Source organism: Xiphophorus maculatus, chromosome 18 (assembly GCF_002775205.1).
Source record: "Xiphophorus maculatus strain JP 163 A chromosome 18, X_maculatus-5.0-male, whole genome shotgun sequence".
NCBI lineage: Eukaryota > Metazoa > Chordata > Actinopteri > Cyprinodontiformes > Poeciliidae > Xiphophorus > Xiphophorus maculatus.
In genome coordinates this window covers 32,067,024-32,088,676 of record NC_036460.1, presented here as the reverse complement: position 1 = coordinate 32,088,676, position 21,653 = coordinate 32,067,024, and the positions used below count along the sequence as shown (strand labels likewise).

General features: G+C 39.2%; 1 protein-coding gene across 8 annotated transcripts in view; it reads left to right on the top strand.

Moving 5' to 3' along the window:
• The window catches only part of sgsm2 (small G protein signaling modulator 2), a 100,635-nt gene that overhangs the window by 44,340 nt on the left and 34,642 nt on the right, over positions 1 to 21,653 (top strand). For 5 of the 8 annotated variants that reach the window (XM_023351188.1, XM_023351186.1, XM_023351185.1 and 2 more), the window contains 2 exons: positions 10,953 to 11,145; positions 18,696 to 18,863. In XM_023351188.1, coding sequence (XP_023206956.1) covers positions 10,953 to 11,145; positions 18,696 to 18,863 — 361 coding nt within the window. The remainder of the gene's footprint in view (positions 1 to 10,952; positions 11,146 to 18,695; positions 18,864 to 21,653) is intronic. The other 3 variants (XM_023351190.1, XM_023351187.1, XM_023351191.1) reach the window with 1 other exon arrangement.

Sequence of the window (21,653 nt, the reverse complement as noted above, 5' to 3'; positions counted from 1 at the left end):
TTGTTTGTTATTGTTGCTTTTCTTGTTGTGTTTATTGTTCATATTTATAAGAAAATATTATTATTATTATTATTATTATTATTATTATTATTATTATTATTATTATTATTATTATTCAATACCTTCCTAAATATATGGAAAAATATACATGCAAATACAATAACTTAACTTTACTTTCTGTTTGTTGGTGTTTATTCACACACGGGCTCCTCAGTCGAATCCTTCTGATTGCCATATCACCACTATTGGCTGTAGTCAGGCGCCTAGCCTCAGTTAGCGTTACAAATGCAGAAAAATGTACCAAACTCTGTGATACGTTTGCCACACAACGGCCCGGGCCTGCCCCGGTGGTTCAGAATGGAGACATTTTTTTAATTCACCAATTAGTGTATGTACAACAAACATTACAGACTAACAGAAAGCAAAATGGGGTATTGATCTACAAAACAAATACCTGGAGAATAGAACGAATAACAGCAACAAAAATAAAATAACCAAACAAGGAGGTATATATTAAAATGGATACATTCAAAACAAAGACAAAACACAGAACATAATCAATTGGGGTTACAACAAAAACAATGAAATTGTTTAACATGTGGATTAGGATATATTTCTGTCTTTTAATCTTAGAAATAATTCTAATCTGAATTATATATTTTTTTCTGTTCTGTAATATTGTTTGATTAACCTCGAGCCACAGATATTTTGGGTAGAAGTGGAAAAGGGAGGGAGGGAAAGAAAGTAAACAAACAATAAATAAATAAATATCCATCTATCCATCCATCCATTTTCTTACACCCTTGTCCCTAGTGGGGTCGGGAGAGTTGCTGGTGCCTATTTCCAGCTAATGTTTCAGGCGAGAGGCGGGGTACACCCTGGACAGGTCGCCAGTCTGTCGCAGTAAGTAAGCAAGTAAGCAAGCAAGCAAGCAAGTCAGTAAGTCAGAAAGTCAGTCAGTCAGTCAGTCAGTGAGTGAGTGAGTTCAAAAATGTGAGGCTCTCCCATTTCCCCTGTCCTCCTCTGGTCTTTGCTCTGCAGTGGCACTAATTCACCGGAAAGGAAATGGCATCTAGAAGTATGGAGTATGTTTTATTCAAATATTCAAATTGATTTCTATCTATTGCTGATTGTTGTTCAGCAGATCTAGTCTGCTGTGTGAGAATATCTAGTCATTGTGAGGTTGTGATTTTTTAAATATTTTTCCAGTTAATCAGTATTGTTTTCTTGGTGATAGTCAGGGGTACAGGCAGCAGGGATTGGGTTTGTTTGGATTTTATGTTCAGTTCATCTAGATTACCAAGTAAGCAGATGGAAGGGGATACTAGGATGTTGTGGCAAGAGAGAACTAGGGTTTGTAACTGTAGCTTGACAGTTTAACCTTTTGTGGTGAAGGATTCAGTCAGTTCTTCAAGCTATCAAACTGTATTATGACTCTCAAATTTCCTGCAGCCCGGCTTCTGTCAGTAACAGTTACAATTAATAAACATGATAAAAAAAAACTGAGAAAAGAGGAGGAACAGACAGAGAGGAGGTGTTGTATGTTACAAGATGAACAGAGAAACACTGTGAGAGTGTGAAGGATGAGGTAGAAAGACTAGGTGTGAATCATGAGGTGATAATGTTTGAATATAACACATAATAGAGAGATATTAAAGGCTGGAGGATGAGATGTTTATTTTCCCTATGAAAACAGAAAATATCTGTTAGAAATGAATTAATATACACTGATAAAAATATTCTGCCATATCTACTTAAATAAATTATGCAAATAGTTGCCTTATTTTTTTTTGTTTATCTAGCAAGACTGTTGTTTGTTTATAATGCTTACTTATTTTGTTACATGAAAAAGAAAATCCAAGTAAAGCAAACTTAATTTTGTCAAGTAGATTAAGCAAACCATAACTTTACTATTAATGAGGTAAATGCAATTTGCAATCACACTGTAAAATCTAATTGCTTACAGCAGCTTTAGCTAGTGCACAAGGACTGTTAATACTGTGGTGAGTGAACTCACCACAATATCCTGAGCCACGCTCAACTGCAGAATCAGAATTAAAAGAATCTTGCTGCTGATGCTGTAGGATCAAGCAGAAATACAAACTAGAAAATTCTTTGTTTACATGACAAATAACAGTAACTCCATTAACTGTAAACCCTGTTGTTTAACACAATAACAAAATGAAACCCTCTCTAGATTATTCTCAACTAACTAATAGCATAATATTTAAAACCAAGTGTGTGATTTGTGAAACTTCAATAAAAGTTTATTACTGTGCATTATTTTTATGCTTCGGATAACACTAGGATTGCTCTTTATTGAAGTTTCACAAATCAGATAAAGGTTTCACAAATCCCACACTTGGTTTTAAATATTCTGCTATTAGTTGAGAATAATCTAGTCCAGTTTTGAAGTGTCTAGGTGTTGTAGTTTTTAGCTAGAGTAAGTTAAAGATGCTGATGGTAGTGAAAAATTAAGTGGAAGCCATTAGCCATTTTCTGAATTGGAAGCTGCGTTTGGAAACCAACTTCAGCTTTGTCTGAAGTGTTATTCTCATCTCTCTCAATGTATTTTTTTCTGCCTACAACCGCATAATTTTGTTAACCTACATTAAAAAACATTGTGTCACTAGAGCATATTTTATTTTTTAACACTGAAATCATTTGTAGAAATGTTTAAAACTTTCTTTTTGGTTTGCAGGTTTGCTTGAGCAGAAATGGAGCAACGTCTGGGGATGTCCTGAATGTTAAGCATTAACTTCATTTAACTTAATTTTTTTTAGCACAAAATTTTTATCCATATTCTTCAAATCACTGCTGGTCCATTGGTGCTTGGGAACTTTGATGACTGATGGTAGTATTTGGTGTTTTGAAACAACAAATGAAACACAGTAAAGATAACAATATTGTTGTGTGGATGAACTTAAAAAGACAATCTTAGTACAACAATAAAAATTACTACTTAAATGTTATCTTTGATTTTACAGATTCAGTTATATTAAGTTAATTTCACCACAGAATAATTTTTATCAGTGTGTAATGTATTTTATATTTGTTCTAATCTGTTGTAAATGAGTCTTGCAGAAACTGATTAAATATTGTGCAAGTGTTGCACAGCTGCAGTCTGGTCGACTGGCCTCCCATCACATGCTCCATGTATGCTCTCATCCTCTGTGCTCCCAAAACTCTTATTTCCACTCTAACCCCTCCCTGTCATAATTTCATTTTGCTAAGCCCTGTCTTCAGCCAACCAGTTCCAACATACATTCATTGTAGTATGAGCCTGCATCTCAGGAGCAGTAGTCTTAGTCACAGCAGAAACAGCATCTTTCTCTGTGAAAAGCTTTCATGATTCTCCTTCAGTAGCCAAGGTTGCAACTCGGTGAGGTGTAAAAGAGCGAGGCTGAATAAGTTCTATTATGAAGGAAGCACTGCACAGAAACTCTGCAGGAGCAGTCCATATCCAATGGCAACAGGAAAAAAAACACATGCAGAGAGTGGTTGCTATGCCAACCCACCTCACCCATGACCATCTCTGCTTGCTCCCTTAGTCCATCCACTTCTCCTGTAGGATGGAAGGGGCATCAGAAGAACTTGGTTCCTTTCCATCCCACACAGTAGCAGAAAGAGGGACAAGAAGTGAAAAATGCTAGAGTCATTTCCTGTTTCTACTCACCCTGTTCTTATACTTTATCACCCCACAGCCAATCCATGCCTGTTTGAAGCAATGCTAATCCTTCTCTGTAATCATTCATGTTTTCTGTTCTTTCCTCGTTTCACTGAATGTCAGATGGCAAACATCAGATATTTTAAGCCAGCACCACCCAGGCTTTCGTAGTTCGATGTGCATTTCCATTTATTTCTAGGCTTCCTATATAGAAAATAAATGACACTCCAGCTTCCCACCTTCTTTGCTCTCATCTTACTTGATAAATAGCAGATGGTTGTGGATGGAAGCTGCTACTAATAATTATCCCACAGACAGATTTTATGAGTCAGGGAAGACAGTCTCTTAAATTACAGCAGCACAAGGTGTGAATGGGGGGAGTCGCTAACAGGTAGCTGCAAAAGCAGACCTAAATTATCTAAATTTGCTGATCTTCATTCATTCAGATCTTTTGGCACAGTTAGAGGAATGACAAAAAGAATTTATCTTACATTTATATGAAAGTAGCCTGGAGCAGCTCTTATTTTTAGCTCAATGATATATACACTGACTGTTTGTCTTCCTTAAGATGGAAACAGTTTGGGATCTGCAACTCTAAGGAATGCTGTGCTTGCCCAGCCTCTGAGGTGGACAGGAATGTTAGTTGCTTATGATAAATTGAACAAACCTCTGCAGGAGTTTCTTGAGGGCTGTTGGCTAGTGTTTGCAAAGCAGAAAATTCAGGAGCATTCCCTTGTGTGCTCCTGAATGCCTGGAAATAAGTATCACTGTGGGTGTTAACCCTGCAGTACTATTAAGACAGTTTCCACATTGTATATTAATGCATAATGTTCTATATATAATTCTTCTTAAATTTCCATTAATACTCTCTAGATGTGTTTGTACTTCGAAGACCTCCTCAATCCCACCAACATGCCTTCCATCGGGGAAGCTGAGCCTGGGGACTCTGGGTTGGGCTCTCCAATCTCTGGGGATGAGGTCGACGAGGTGGTTAAAAAGCTCCTCGGTGGTAGGGGTCCGGGATTCGTTCTGGATTTCTTAAGGCTCTGGATGTTGTAGGGTTGTGTTGGCTGACGCAACTGTGCAATATTGCATGAACATTGGGGGCAGTTCCCCTGGATTGGCAGACTGGGGTGGTGGCCCCCCTGTTCAAAAAGGGGGATCGGGGGGTATGCTCCAATTACAGAGGGGTCACACTCTTAAGCCTCCCTGGCAATCTCTATTCAGGGGTCCTGGAGAGGAGGGTCTGTCAAATAGTCGAACCGCGGATACAGGAAGACCAGTATGGTTTTTGTCCTGGTCGTGGAACACTGGACCAGCTCTACACCCTCAGCACGATCCTGGAAGGTGCATAGGAGTTCGCCCAACTGGTCTACATGTGTTTTGTGGACTTGGAGAAGGCATTCGACCATGTCCCTCAGGGAACACTCTGGGGGGTTCTCCAGGTGTATGGGGTACCCGGCCCTTTGATACGGGCTGTCAGGTCCCTGTATGACCGGTGTCAAGAGTCTGGTCCGCATTGCTGGCAGTAAGTCAGGCTCGTTTCTGGTGAGATTTGGACTCCGCCAAATCTCACTGGTTGCCCTTTGTCACAGATTCCGTTCATTACTTTCATGGACAGAATTTCTAGGCGCAGCCAAAGTGTTGAGGGGATCCGTATTAGTGCCCTTAGGATCGCATCTCTGCTTTTTGCGGATGATGTGGTCCTGTTGGCTTCATCAGGTCTTGATCTGCAGCTCTCGCTGTAGCGGTTTGCAGCCGAGTGTGAAGCGGCCGGGATGAGGATCAGTGCCTCCAAATCTGAGGCCATGGTCTTGAGTAGGAAAAGGGTAGAATGCCTTCTTCGGGCAGAAGGGGGCCTGCTCCAAGTAGAGGAGTTTATGTATCTCTGGATCTTGTTCACAAATGGGGGAAGAATGGAATGGGAGATCGACAGGCGGATTGGCGCAGCGTCTGCAGTGAAGTGGGCGCTGTACCAGTCCGTCGTGGTGAAGAGAGAGCTGAGTCAAAAAGCGAAGCTCTCGATTTATCTGTCGATCTACGTTCCCACCCTCAACTATGGTCATAAGCTTTGGGTCATGACCGAAAGAACGAGATCACCGATACAAGCGGCCGAAATGGGTTTTCTCCATAGGGTGTCTGGGCTCTCCCATAGAGATAGGGTTAGAAGCTCGGTCATCCGGGAGGGACTCAGAGTAGAACCACTGCTCCTTCACATCGAGAGGAGGCAGTTGAGGTGGCTTGGGCATCTGGTCAGAATGCCTCCTGGATGCAGCTTTCTTGCAGTATGCAGACTCATTTGTTGTATATTTCTACTCCTTCATGTTACGTTTCTCTTTATAATAACTTCCATCTCTCTCAGGCTAGGTTTCAGTGTTTGGCCAAATTTCCAGGTTGTCTCTCTTTCTGTTTCCTGTTGCACCTGTCTCAGGATCAGCAGCATGACTCATAAAGCCAGATATGTATAAAGCTCCTAAATGAATAAAAATAGCTCACAGGCAGAATCTATTCCAAGCGTCCTTTGCCTGTTGTGAAAGTTTATCTGAATGTCCCCTAAAGATAGAATTATATCTTTTCAAAGTTACTAGAAAACAGGAATGCACAATGATTTTTACTCAGTCCAGTTTAGGATGATAATTTTTAAATTTTGAAAGAAAATTGCACAGTCAAAATCTTTAAAAGTATTATCTGTCCTCATTCAGTTGCTCTAAGCCTAAATCAACTGGTTACATGAGTCAAAGAGATTGGACCCTTTAGTAGGCAAAGTCAGAGCTGTTATTACTTTCAGACAAGTCTTTAAGTAACATACACTGTGTCAAATAAGTATCTTATACACCCCTGATTTTTTTTAAAACTTCCTCTCTTTCAAAGAATGAAGATGTCTGTAATATTTATTACACTTCAACTGTGAAAAACAGAACCTAAAATTAAAATGCAGAAAATTTTACTTTTATTGATTTTTAAATAATTAGACAATTTGTGTTGAATACTTACATTTATTTTTCACATCAGGAAAGACCCTTACTGTGAGTGAGGATGTGGAATTGAAGAAAAGGAGGACTTTACTGTTGTACCTGTCATGTACTATTGTATCCGATTAAAGAAAAATTCCTAAGACTTTTTTTTGTTGACATCCTAACATTTGAACAAGTTATAGAACAAGAACTCAGCTGATGATGCTGCTGCCTATTCCCAGGCAGCGGTTTCCCCACTTGCCAAGGTTTTTGTCCTCCACTGCTTCATCTGCAATAGTTAAGATTCCAGAGTTGTAGCAGTACGATGTTGAGCCGTTATTCTGGCACGCAGGGCCCCAGTTCCATCTCTGTGGAACAATACCAAGTATTTTCATGTTGTAGCATCATTTTCCACTGATAATGGGAGTACTGTGCCACCAGTCCTTGCTGGTTGAAATTCTTATTTAGTTAAAAAAAATACTAATACATTTTTTTACATTTATACAGCAAAATTTTCTGGATTTTTTAAGTCTTTCACAGTTTGATAGGAAATTTCAGAGTTCTCCCTTTGTTGTAAGAGGGGTAAATGTGGAAAAACTAGTTGTGAATTGCATACCTTTTTTCCCCACTGTTTGTCCTATTGTCATAGATTTACAGATTTCACTGGAGCACAAGAATTTGTAGTCTCCTATAAAATTCTACACCAGAAGACAAAGATAATGCTGCAAGCTGGGGTTTTTTTGTCCGTGTTGATGGATGTAAGGAACTTTTCACCTTTAGGGTGTCGAGCAACTAAACATCCACCATTAGATTATTCACCACCAGATACCGCTGCCGTCAACATAGTGATAAATGGTTTTACAAGTAAATGCTTACATACCTACACAACTCAACAAATTCAGATTGAATACACTCTGTAGAGACACAGACTTTCCTCTGCCTGTCAGCTGTCAAGGCCCACAGTTGCAACATTATTACAGTCATCAATCACAGCTAAACATTGATTTATATGGAGAATATTATGATGTTGCCATAACTGTCATGTTTTTCAATAACAATAGATTATGTATTACTCTCTTACTGTACAAACAGATTCATGTGTAATCTGTTTAGAAACAGCAGCTTAAACCTGCAAAGGTTTTGAACAATGACATTGTTTTGTTAATGTTTTGGTTTTAGACAAAATAAAATTGTACAATCATCCTGCACCAGCACTGGTGGCATTAACCAATAAATAGATACACAACATACAAGGCTCTTTAAGAATTTTTTTTTTTAAATCACCTTGTAAAAAATACTTGATACACATTTGGTGCTCAACAAGCAGCTCACCCTGTAACTCTCTGGGAGTTAAGCTGAAACAAAAGTATCACACTTTGGATCTGACTTGATGACCAACAGCATCAAGTCAGATCTGACTGTTAAAGCTTAACAGTCAGTGTGGCCAGCTTTAAGTTGAAATACCCACCGACCTCACGTCCAAGAATTTAGCAACAAGCCCGAGCCATGACACATTCTGTGGAAATTCCACTAAAAAACAGATTCACTGCACTTCAACAGGAACTTACACTGCAAAACATTTGAAGGTGGTTTAATTTGAAATTAAAAGTCTCCCTGCTGCCTTGAAGATGCAAGTTGGGAGGGGTACTGGTACCTATCTTCACTGGTCAACGGGCGAGAGGCGGGGTCACCCTGGAGAGGTCTCAAATACAGAATAAATGACTAAATTTCAACTACAAAAACTTAAAGGAAATTATATCTCAATTAAGCTTCTCTATGTATTGATATCCTACCCACAATTTCCCTTCAGAAAGTTCTGCCTGTCATTGTAACTATGGTAATCTGATTCAAATAGTAAACGTATCCCTCTCATCAAGTCTTTTCCTCCAGACTTTTGCCAGTTATTAAACCACTGATAAAAAACAACAACTTGGACAAATCACTACTACTGAATTACAGGCTGATCTCCAATCTTTCATTCACCAGCAAAATCATTGTAAAAGCTGTTTAAACAGTTAAATCTCCTGAGACTACTCTTTCCTTCATTTCCTCATTTCCAGGTTTGCGATACACACCATGTCACCAAACAGCACAGTGACTACCTGTAGCGCTATATATAGGCCCACTGACAGATTACAAGAATATAGACACCTGTGACCATAAGTAGTGGACATGCCTCGATTTAACATGGTTCCTTTGGTCACCTTATTTTCAGAGGTACCATTATTTTTGTCTGTGTCTGTTTCATGAGTTTATTTTTAAATATAATTGTGTTGATGTATGTTTGAAAAGCAATGTCTGACTTTCATTTGTTCATTTTCATAGCATTTTTATTCATCATTACCTTTGTTATATTCAAGTTATTTCTGTGACCATTGTGGGTTTTTCTTCCATTAACTGAGGCTAACCAAGAATTTTGTCCATGTGTGTAGCTAAAATTTGCTATGCAAATAAACTGATGGATTGATTGGTTCCAACTGCACATTTAGTAGTTTCATACATACATAAGGGCTATAAATAACTGAAACTACCAAACCTAATGTGTTAAAACTGACCTTACTTATAAGACAACTAATATATTTCCGTGTTTGTTACAAACAAGACAAGAGATGCATTAAAGCATAGCTTTATGTGATCAATCTATTCTCTGACTACCAACATAGAACTATTTTACTTTTATATTAAAAAATGCTCTAACTTAACTGGGAACTTGATGATAGTTTCGGTCATATGAATGATAAAGAATGAAAACTGACAGAGTTTTACTGACATTTATAGACAGAATGGGAGACAAGCTCTGCTGCCTAATTAGCTTAGCCTTCATTAGATCAGTTAATGATCTCAGTGGAGAGCTACAGAACAACCTGCCACCAAGCCCATGGATGTGTAGCCCCAGTGTTTCACAACACAATTATGGATGATTCACGAAAGCAAAAGATTATTCAAGGAGGCTTTTTTCTCTGTTTCTGTCTTTTACAGGAAATGTTTTTACTAAAATATAAGTGAGCACATGTTTTTGGTTGACTAACTTTTTTTTAAGTCTTGTCAGACACATTTGTACTATTTCTATATTATTCCACAAGAAGGGGGAGTGACTACACACACTGCAGGCTTTCTTGTTTGGCAAATGTTGTAGCACTGAGCCATCCCTTTGCTCTACTGGAGTCAGTTATATCAACATTAAGACTTTTATTTGTTCATATTTTCTTCCTCTTTCTCAGAATGAAACCAATCATATTAGGAAGCATCTGATGATTCATCAGAGCCACAGACACCCAAAACATGAATTAGTGAGACAGTCGAGAGAGAGAGAGAGAGAGCAGTAGAATTAGAGGAGTGGAGTATGACTACTTCCATGGGAGAGTTGCTTACATCCTGCGCCATTCTGGCGTTTCCCTAGAAACAACCGAGCCCTAATGTTTCATCTAACCCTCCTCTTCAACTCACATTTTACAGTGCTAATCACTGATTCCCATCTGAAAGCTAATGTAAGACTACACACACACATTCATTCCTTTTGCTACCTTTTATTCATGCACCGCTAGCCTGTCCTTTCAAAATGACCCATAAAGAGGTCCAATATAATGCTTTCAGACATGAAAGGAAATTTGAGGGAAAGTGCTGATTTGATCATTACTTATGACTGCTCATATCATTGAGAGATAGTCTTAGTCATGGCTTTGTGACTTACAGTAGAGAAAAAAGAATGCCCACTCAGACTATTTGTTAAGATTTAAAGTATATGATCAAAATTACATTTCCTATTAAATTCCCTGTTAAAGAAAAGGGTATGGTAAGGGCAGACAATACATGATCAGAAAAAAGATAAACAATGATAAAGAAATTGAGCAAGTTTTAGGGTGGACTGCTGGGCTTTAGTGAACAAATGATGTTGGACAGATGTGGATTCATCCAGATTGATTCTTTGAAGAACACAACTTGACACAGGAAGGATTCCTGCTTCAAAAGATTTGAGCCACTATCGGATTCATGAGCAATGATAGGTGCTAAAATAAATTGCAACAGATTCTCTAATATAGATCCAGCAGTGACGTAGCAGGTCATGACAATATATCCTTATTTTTTTCTATCCTCTTTTTATCGCCTTCTAACACTTTAACATCAATCTGTTGGCATACTTTGTCAATGTGTTAATAGAGCTGCCTCTGTGGTTATTTTTAAATTCAGAAGCACACATTTAGAAACCAACAATAGTTTTAAAAAAAACTATGCATCTCATCTAACCCTTCTCTGTGGAATTCACAGGAGAGATTAAAGAAACATTCTGTTGAACATATTATATCTTTTGTTTTGTTGCCTGCCTTTTCTAGCATACCTCCTGTTCATGTCTGCAGCTGCCATTGAGGCCTGCCTGAGTCATCTCCTGAAGAGACGTGCAGCCGGCTTTCTAAGAAGTGACAAGATAGCCGCATTATTCACTAAGGTTGGCAAAGTGTACGACACAGCTGGCGAGATCTGTCGGAAAGTCCAGGAGCAGCTCCAGCAGCAGGCTGATCTCACCAGGTTGGTCCCACATATGCCCTTCCCGTCTTTTCCTCATTCTTGTATCTGTACCAACACAGCAGTGATAGGTTGTTTACTAAACTAGGTTAAAGAGCCATTTATAGTTTCACATTATCATTGTGTATTGAAGTTGTAAACAGACTGTATTTCACCAAGATGTATTCATACACCAATATGTAGATCAGCATGCAACTTGAATTTAGTTGCCTTGCTCATTGGCACATCACCTTGTATCAGGAGGAAGCTGGAATCACACCCAGATTTTTTGATAGCAAAACAAATAGTTTTGCCACTTAGCCACCATTTGGCAGGTAAACTACACCTCACACCACAGCCAATAGTTCATTTAGTGCTGCTCTTTCTGACTTGCCACCTTTCTGAAGGTGGCAAGTCAGAAAGTCAGAAAGCCTTTTTTAAAAGGGAATTATTGTAGAGCCAACCCTACTCCGCCTAGTCCCTTCCTCCGCCTACTCCGCCTAGTCCCTTCCTCCGCCTACTCCGCCTACTCCCTTCCTCCGCCTAGTCCCTTCCTCCGCCTAGTCCCTTCCTCCGCCTACTCCGCCTACTCCCTTCCTCCGCCTAGTCCCTTCCTTCGCCTACTCCGCCTACTCCCTTCCTCTGCCTCCTCTGCCTACTCCCTTCCTCCGCCTCCTCCGCACCACATCACTCCTCTACTAACCCTTTAACAACATTTTTACCAGCGTTTCACTGAGAAGTAGCTCATACAATGAGCTCAGCATAAGTGTCGTTCCACCAGGTGTGTGCTAACTGCTGCTGGCTAGTCTGAAGGAGCTGAACGGGGAAGTCATGGTGGAAGGGTGCACTGTGAAGCAAAAGCTTGCAAACTTAGAAATTTCAGCTCTTAGGAACTGCGTCTCATTTGCGTCTCAATAATACGTTTCAATGTTGTGCACAGCTGAATGGTTGTCATGGAAATTAAAGGATTATTTTTCAAACAGGCATGAAAGCCTCTAAGCAACACTCCAGGTATGTTTTTGATGAGGAAAGAACATTATAAGATGATGTAAAGCTCAAAAAGCTTATTTTACATAATCCTAACCCTTTAAAGACATGTTTTACATTTTTCATTAATTTTAGGTTTAAGTATAAAAGCATTTTGAGAGAACTGAAAATGATTAACATAAAAGAAATCTGGACCAAGGAGCTACTGTGGAGGCTCCATAGAACCGCATAAGACTTAAACTGGCAAGGCCAGGAGAGTAGTCAAAGAAGCAACCAATGAGCTCATGGTAACTATGGAAGAGCTGGAGATCCACAGCTCAGGTAGTAGAACCTTTTCACAGGATACCTATTAGCCATACACTTCACAATATAGAATAGTTCAGTCAAAGTCTAGAACTGAGTCCAAATGTAAAACCGTGGCAAAATTTTAAAATTGTTGTTTAGATGAGCAAACAAACTTCCCACTTTTCAGATTTTCATACATCAAAAAGTATACATCATGAATACACATGACAAGGTTCTACATAACTGTGCTTTATAACTATATGTTCCATTTTAATGCCAGTTTTATTAATAATTCTCTGGGCATACTTTGTGCAGCATGTGATGCTCTCTGTGTAACTGACACTAATTCACCTGACAGCTGAGTGGACTCGTCTTTAATGCTGCACAGTTTGTGTAAACTCTGAGAAAGGCCCAGGCGTTCATGTCCATGAGAGGTGTGTATAATTGTGTCTTGTGTGTGTGCTCAAAACAAAGATGATAAACTGCTTGATCTGCAGGCACTTAGCTACCAGCTGAGCTGTGTAGAACCCCATTAATTGTCCATTAGCTTGTGCCACATGACTTCCACAGCTCTCCAGGGCTGCAGTGAGATGGAGGACAGAAAGCATTGGGTGTCATAAACAGTCCACCGCTGTGGCTTTAGCTCTGGCTCTCCAGCTAATACCTCAAAGAAGAAAAGTACAAGACGAATATGGATGGGGAGTTTAGTTTGAGTCGCTTGTGATGAATCAGCGGTGTTGGTCTTGACTTCTCCAGACATGAAAGCCTGTAAATGTGTGGAGATCTGCTTTCCACAACTCACACCCTTCATCCAGAATCCCTGCTTTCAAACACACACAGACACACATGCTGAGTCATGTTAACTTCCATCTTCCTGTCATACTACCTCAGGGTTCTATCTCCCTTTTGCCCTGGTTATCATGGTAACATAGTCTGCTTCATTAGGATCACAAAAAGATGAGTTCAAAAAATAAAACAAAAACAAAGGGCTTGGTAGAAAAAGAGCAAAGATCAGCAGAGGAAAAGAAGAAAAGAAGCGACTGGTAGTCATAGCAGAGCAGGAGGGGAAGGTCTGCTGTGTTTATGTCTGTTTAGGATGGGGTTTGGTGCTAAGAGGGGTAAACAGGCTGAAATTAAGTTACTGTTTGCTTAAACCTGTCAGAAGGCCTTTACCTTCAGTTGAAAGGTAAATAATAACTGAAGTTATTCTTTTTTTACCAAAAGACAAAGAGTCAGCATGCAGATGGGTGTAGTGATGGACTCAGACATGAAGTGTCAGAGACACATGAAGACAAGTACAATGCAACCTTGACCCCAAATCTTTTAAAAAGGAGGATTTGTGGATACAGAGCAAGACAAAAGCAGAGAAAGAGAAGGATGAAGTGCAAACCATCTGTTCTATCACTTCTATTGGGTAAATGAGAAATATGGAAAATAAAATGGATGAACTTCAAGCACTGATGTGTGTGTAAAATTATGTTTCACTCAGACATGGCTTCAGGATTGTATCCTTGGCTTCAACATTTCCCAGCATGGTATAATAATAACACAGTGAGTCCGAGATTGGAAGAAGAGAAGAAGAAATAATGGAGGTGATCAGCAGTGTTTGTCAGTAAAAGCTGGGTTTTTTTTCAGGACATAAAGGGAATATCACCTCTGCAGCGAGAATATTGAAATGTTAGCAATAAGCTGTGGTCCATATTGAGAATAGGGTTATTATCATCAGGGTTATTTAACCAACCCTGATGATACAACACCCCAATCAATTTCTGGTAAATGGCTTGTATTTGTATAGCGTTTTATTTGGTCCAGAGAACCCCAAAGCACTTCATACATTCAATCATTCATCCATTCACACACTGATGGCGCCTAGCTACTGGACAGTAGCCTCAGCTGCCCTGCCCTGAACCAGTCTGACAGAGGAGAGGCTGTCATGCATTGGTGCCAGCAAACCCTCTGAACACCCAGCAGGCAAGGTGGGTGAAGTATCTTGCCCAATTACAGAAAGAAAAAGGTTTATCAAACGAAGATCAAATGGCAACACACTGAATGGTCACCAACACCCAGGTGTTTATGATAACACCTAGAGAATTTTACCATGGCTCACTTTCTGCTACATGTTTCAACTATTTGTCAGCTGCTGTATCAGAACTGACAAATAGTTTAGCCAAGTACAGCTGCTGTACTTGGCTAAGCACATTATTATCTTTTTTCCTTTGCTTGAGCGAAAGCTTGGAGAGTGAGCTCCAACAGAACAAAAATGAGGATGAAGAGACTACTGTTGGTCCACCTGAGTAAGCAAACTAACACATATCAGGACCCCCTGCCTTTTTGCTTATCACCATAGAAGTATAGTTGAAGATGCCATCATGCACTTTCTTCAGCCTACCTACTGACTTCTGGACAAAGCAGGCAGCACTGTGAGGATTGTGATCTGTCATCTCTGTAGGCGCATTTAAAGCGATTCAATCTAATTTACTATTTCACACTGTCCAGAAGACAGAGGTGCAGCCCTCGACAATCATCTGGATCAGTGAATACTTGACAAACAGACCACAAACAGATGCAAAAGTGAAGCCATCTACAAGAAGGAACAAAGCAGACTGTACTTCTTGAGCAAGCCTGGGTCTTCAGTTTTTTTCAGCAAGATGTTGCATATGTTGTTTTATTTTGTTGTGGAGAGTATACTCTCCACAACAATCTCCTGCTGGGGTAGCAGCATCAGATCCAATGACTTAAAAGACCAAACAAACTAATAAAGAAGGATGTCTGTTCTGGTAACAGCCCTGGAACTTAGAACTGTTTTTTCAGCGAGAAATGTTTCAAATAATAGAGAACATAATGAACAACCCTGAGCATCCCCTAAGTTGGGAGGAGGACTAGCCCATGTCTTCATGGACTGCTCAGTGGATTCAACATGACTGACAGCTATGGTAAAAAGATGGTTGATTATGAGAGACCTTGTTTGTGCAAACCAACTAGTCTGACATGTTCAAAAATAGAAATATTTTTGCACATTTATCACCAGAGGTTTGCGACAATGTGAATGTACAAAAAGATTAAATAAAAATTAGATTTTTGCACAAATACAGACATTTTAGGCCAGTGTTCTTGAAGACAGATGATTTGATAAGATTTTTTACCAAAAAATCTAATCATATAAGCTATATAAACAAACTGAATTTAATTAAAGATTAAATGTGAAGCATTTTAAAAATAATTTTGAATAGAAGGCATCTGTCAATGATTTTTAAATCTAATTCTATTTGATTTTTCTTTTGCTACAATCTAGAAACTATCTTGAAACTATCTTGAATTCCCTGGTGGAAATCATGTCTGCAGAATAGCTCACCACAGATAGAATTTTTCTAGCTCTTTTATTGTCTTTATGTTATTTCTGAGCTGGATTTTGCTATGTTATTACACAGTTTGTAGCAAGAGCTTTCTTTCTCCTCCAGCTAAAACTTGAATAAATGTTCAGGTATGAACAAAGATGTGCTTTCATTAATTTTCATCTAAACAGAAAAGTCCACCTTAGATTCTTCACACACTGAAGGAGTCCCTCTTTTTAACATTCTGTCTCTCTTACATCTTCCTCCTCACATCGTCTGTAGTGCTCTGCACACATAAACACTCACACACATTTTTTGTGTTAGGGGACTGTAAAAATCGTGACTTAGCTGAAACCCCACTTGCATTCGAACACGCGCACACATGCAAGTGCACCCCCGCAAGCACGCACACCCTTTCTAACTTCGTGACTGCAGCAGCTGAACCCCTTGGCACAGACATATAAGCACAGGCTCATTAGCTTGTCAAAGTTGGTGTGTGTAAGTGAATGCGTCTGGTTCCTGTTGTAGCCGGGCACATCAAACTCAGTCTGTATCTAAGTTTTCATCTCTCCACACAACAAAGATCATCTGCCTGCAAATTCATAACCATCTCCAGCCAGCTGATATCAGCATGACATAAACCATTTTGTCTGACATGGGACAGGTACTAAATAATTAATGGTAGTTAAATATTGATGACTTTTGATGAATTCAAATAGGAGGCAGTGTTGTTACACAATGCCTCCTCATGGTCTTTATCTGTCTTGGCATTGGTACCTCAACATACTTCGGCTTGCGAAGATATTCGTTCTCCTTGAACTTAAGTATTTGATGTTTTTAGTTTGGAGAGTTTATGTGATAGACACACAGTAGATTGTAATGATGAAGTCATGAGAACATGGTGCATATGCCTTTTTTGCTCTTTGTTTTCAAATTAACAGCTGAAAAGTGTGGTGTGCATTTTATTCAGCCCCTCTGAGTCAATGTAATCCTTGTAGCTGCAAGGCTTTTGGGCCATGCCTCCTTTAGCTTTGCACACACTAAAATTGTTTACCATTTTTCTTTACAGTATAGCTCAAGCTCATTAGATGAATGCTTGGAGACTGACTTTGAACAACAGTTTTCAAGTTTAGCCGTGGATTTGAGTGGACCGTTTTAACATGCTTCGATCGGGTCATTGTCCTGCTGGAAGGCAAACTTCTGCTCCAGTCTTATTTTCCTTTAGAAAAACAGAGATACAACCTAATGTAATTAAATTAATTACAAAATTAAGAAATGATCTAAACTCCAAAATATTAACGAAAAAAACTGAAAAAAGTCATTCAACTAAAGTCTATAAATAAAACAATCAAGAAAAATAGACAAAAATAATTATAATGTGCCCAAAGCACATAACACGGTCTCTCATGAGCATGCATGGTTAGCATAATGCATGTAGGCCACAAAGTTTGGGTTGGATTGCTTTAATGCCTTTTTTCAGACTAATTTTTGAAGAATTTTATGTTTTATTTTAGATAGATTTCTGACTTATTTCCTATCAGAAACAAACTTTCTGGTTGAGTGAAAATCCTTTGACATCCAAATATGCATGAGTTAATGAATATTTTATATATCAAATCCCATCAAGAAATCTACTACAAGATGAGCATGGGAGGATGCTTTTTATCATGTCCCCTCATAAGAAATGAGTTATTTGTTTTAGCCCTCATCTCAATTAAAGCTTTATAGTCACTTAAACAGAAATAGTGATTCTGGAGCCTAGTAGAAACCAGCCTTTGTTCTACGCTGTTGCTTCGTCCACAGGGTTGGAGCTATCAGCGATGACTCCAGGAGGCATGCCTCAGTTGAGGTTTAAAATTTTACCCAAATGCTAATGTTTGTCTGTGTGCCAGTTCAACACTATGAACCTTACCATAAATTGCTTACACTGCAAACAAGCGTCCTACAATGCAAAGAGAAAAGAGAGAACAAGGCAGCTGTTAATGTTAATTTAATATTTGGAAGCGTGACCCACATGGACTGAATGACTTTGTTCACTTCCTCTGCTGCCATTGCTAAAGCATTTAGACTGCAATTCTAAAACTGTGCAGAAAATCAACATCATTGTTTACAACTTCTCTGTTCGTTGATTGGCTTGGTTGAAAATCTGAGTGAAGAGAACACCCAGACTGTGCTGTATGGGAGAATTTGAATTGTGAGTGAAATTGCATGTGAATGAATGTGAGTATGTATGTGAGTGAAATTGCACAAGAAGGCAATTCCAGACTAGTGATTCTATTCTATAAAGATAGCTTTTATTCAGCATGATAAACAGTTGTGATCCTTCACAGAGAATAATGTGCTTTAGAGTTTACATGGGTTCTCTCCAGGAATCTTCACTCAGTCCAAAAACTAGCTTAAGTGGCCATAATGCATTGTCTTTATGTGTGAGTATGTGTGGATGGCTGTTGGTCGTGAATGTCTCAGTGAAGAACTGCTGCCCTGCCTCTGTGAGTACTCTGCCTCCCATCTGTTGACCACTGGAAACTAGTCCTCATGGACTAGTTCAAGTTCCATTAATTTTAAAATAAAAGCAGGTGGGTTTTAGCTTTGATTTAAAGAAACTCAGAGTTTCGGCTGGTTTGCAGTTTTCTGGAAGTTTGTTACAGATTAGAGGAATATAAAAACAGAATGCGGCTTTCCATGTTTGGTTCTGGTTCTGGTTCTGTTGATGCAGAGCAGAGCAGACCAGAACCAGACAGGTCTGGAAGATTGATACCACAGCAGATCTTTAATGTATTTTGATGCTGAGCTGTTCAGTATTTTGTAGTCAATTCCCTGAGCTGCAGGGAGGCAGTGGAAGGAATGGGATGATGCGTTCTATCTTCCTGGTTTTACCGAGAGTGAGAGCAGGTGTAGAAGTCGTGGATGGGTGGCTCGTCCAGCCCGTCTCCAGGCTGGTTGTTACCTGCTTTGCTCTGTGCCCTACAGGAGAGCCCAGAGCGTTGGCCATGAACCTGTGAGAAGACAAGGCTCCTCCACCACCAGCCGCCCCCCTCAACCTCTCTCTGCCCAGGCCATCAAACACATCTGGGTCCGTACGGCTCTCTTTGAGAAGGTTTTGGATAAGATAGTCCAGCACGTTGTGGACAACTCCAGGTGATTCTTATGTTTTAAGTTTTTTTTTTCCCTTACTTGCACTGCACTGACCCAACTGTTTCCTCGTGTTTTGTTGTTGCTGAAAACCGAGCAGTCCACTGCATTATGTGTGATTCTCAGAGTTGACTCATGGGTTGCTTTATTCTGCTTTCTGTCAGGCTAACAACAACAGTGTGCTGGATGAGCTGTCCATACCAGTGTTGTATAAAGTACTGAAATCTCAGAGTCAAGTAAAAGTACAAGTACCTCTCCAAAATATGACTTTGGTAAAAGTCCAAGTCACTGACTGAAATGTTACTTGAGTTAAAGTCTTAAAGTATCTGAAACTTCTTGTACTTAAGTATGGAAATTACTGTAAAAATGGATGTACTCAAGTAATGTAATGAAAAGTACAAGTAAAAAGTAAAACAAGGCAAATGCAGTTTGAATGACATTTTTTATATTTTGGTAAACTTGTCAAATACACTTAAAATAATGTACACAACCAAGTGCAGGCAAAATTAAACCTGCTAATAGATATACCTGCAGGCATCATTTAGTTAAGAAAATTAGGTGCTTTACCTATAGCACAAGGTTAACTTAACCTGCTTTACAACTGAACCAGCTTCTTAGTATACCCTCCAGGACAGAAAATACAAAGTTTTTGTAAGCCTTAAGTTTTCCCTTCAAGTAAGGTCAGTGCTGAAAATGAGAAAAATAAATAGTACAGAAAATGAAGAAAAAGATCTGTTACGATTACTCTACTTCACAAATCAGTGAATCAGTCAATGCTACAGTCAGTAGGTGGTGCACACAACTGGTCATTATGCAAAAGAAAAAAAGAATTGGGAGGGAAATGCAGCTTATTGGCATCTGTAAACCTGGTTTTGAACTTGCATGCCTTTCCTATATTCGTTAAATTTAGTCTAAATTGCTATCACTATGGTTTATGTCCCCCTTGAACAGAGGAGTCTAGGTAGCCTGCTACAGTCAACATCAAGCCTAAGCTAAATACACCACGTGTGGAACTGAAACAATGCCAAACAAAGTTCATTTATGGTCAAGATTTCACAATACAGTAGTGCCTAGTGACCAAGCTATAGTTACTGAAACAGGAGGATTATAACCATTTCATAATACGTTACCTCGATGTGTTTCTTCAAGTTGGACGGGGAGTTTTTGTAAGATAGAATTTCCACATCTTTGGGCAGGAATAACATAAACTGCATGCGGTACGACGAATCTTTAACACCCACTAAAGAGTATATTGTGTTTAAATAAGGCCATGGGCTCTCATCACCAGCTGGTGGTTCCCCTGGAGCCGTGTCCGACGTAGTTGCAGTCGTTGTGGTCTCCGTCTCCTCCTCCATGTGGCTGCTGCTGATTGCGAGACTTGCTTTGTGTTTAATGGGAGAAGCGAAACAGGTGTATCCTATTGGAGGTGATGAACAAGCCCAGGCAAGCAGGCTACCGACTTTGTTCGGTAGCCTGCTTGCTACTTGCTAATCAGTAGGTGGGATCAAAACACTTTGTTTCTCTCTCTCGCTTTTTTGTAACGAGTAACTAAACCACACATTGAAAATGTATCGGAGTAAAAGTACGCAATTAAGTTCGGAAATATAGTGAAGTAAAAGTGAAAGTCATCAAAAATTTTCATACTCGAGGAAAGTATGAAGTACTCCAGAATATACTTAAGTAAAGTAGTGAAGTATTTTTACTTCGTTACTATACAACACTGGTCCATACTCTGATCAGAGTCTCACACCTGAAGTCTGTGACGTTGTCAGACAGAACAATGTGATCTCATTTTAATTAAAAAAGCTTAGCCACGATTCTGATGTAAACATCAGAATTAAAATTCTTGATACTCCTGTTGAGAAGATGGAAACTGCACATAGTAGCAATTTAGTACATCTCATCTGATATGACGCCCACACTAAATGTCAGCTTCTGTGTTGCTCCATCTGAAATAAAGAGCAACTGGAAGATGATTGTTACAGGTTGTGACCTCCCAAAAAAGACGTGCCTTGGTGAAGCTGCAGTGAACAGGATGAAGCAAGATGAAATGAGTGTGTTTTATTTAGCTGACAATATAGGGAAAATTTTAATTTAAATAATGCTAACTCAAATGGCCTTCAGATTTTTCGGAGAGTTTTAATGTTCGGTTAACCACCCGACACCTTGTGTTACACCTGTTTGGCTAGCTTTAGTTGCTAACAAAAATACTAAACCAAGAGTGCTGAAGTCCAGTCCTTGAGAGCTACTGCAACTTTTAGATGCATCCTTACTCCAACAGACCAGGATCAGCTCTGAACAGACTTGCTAATGAGCCATTCATTCGATTCAGGTGTGTTGGAGCAGGGAAGCATCTGAACATCTGACTGGACTTAAGCACCCCTGTACTAAACAGTCGTATATACCGTGATATTCAAACAAATAAACTTACACTAAGCGAACTATGTATATGAATTGATACTCTTGCACAAACGGAAAATTAATGCATCCAGAAAAAAATAATCAAAACCATAATAATCATAACATAGAACTTACCTTGTTACGATAAGTGAAGACTCCATACTGCTGTTCCCACTCCTCGGGCAAACATGTGATGTCACAGATACGTTACAATTGTATGAGCAACTCTGTCTGGTGTTGATTTTGAAATCAACACCAGACAGAGTTATTGAGCAATAATATCCATATCAAAGACATACAAGTGAGAATAAATACACTTCACAAGCTACCTTTTACATTTGTTGTTGTTTATTTTAAACTTCATTCATTATGACCTATTTTTTAAATTCTGATTGG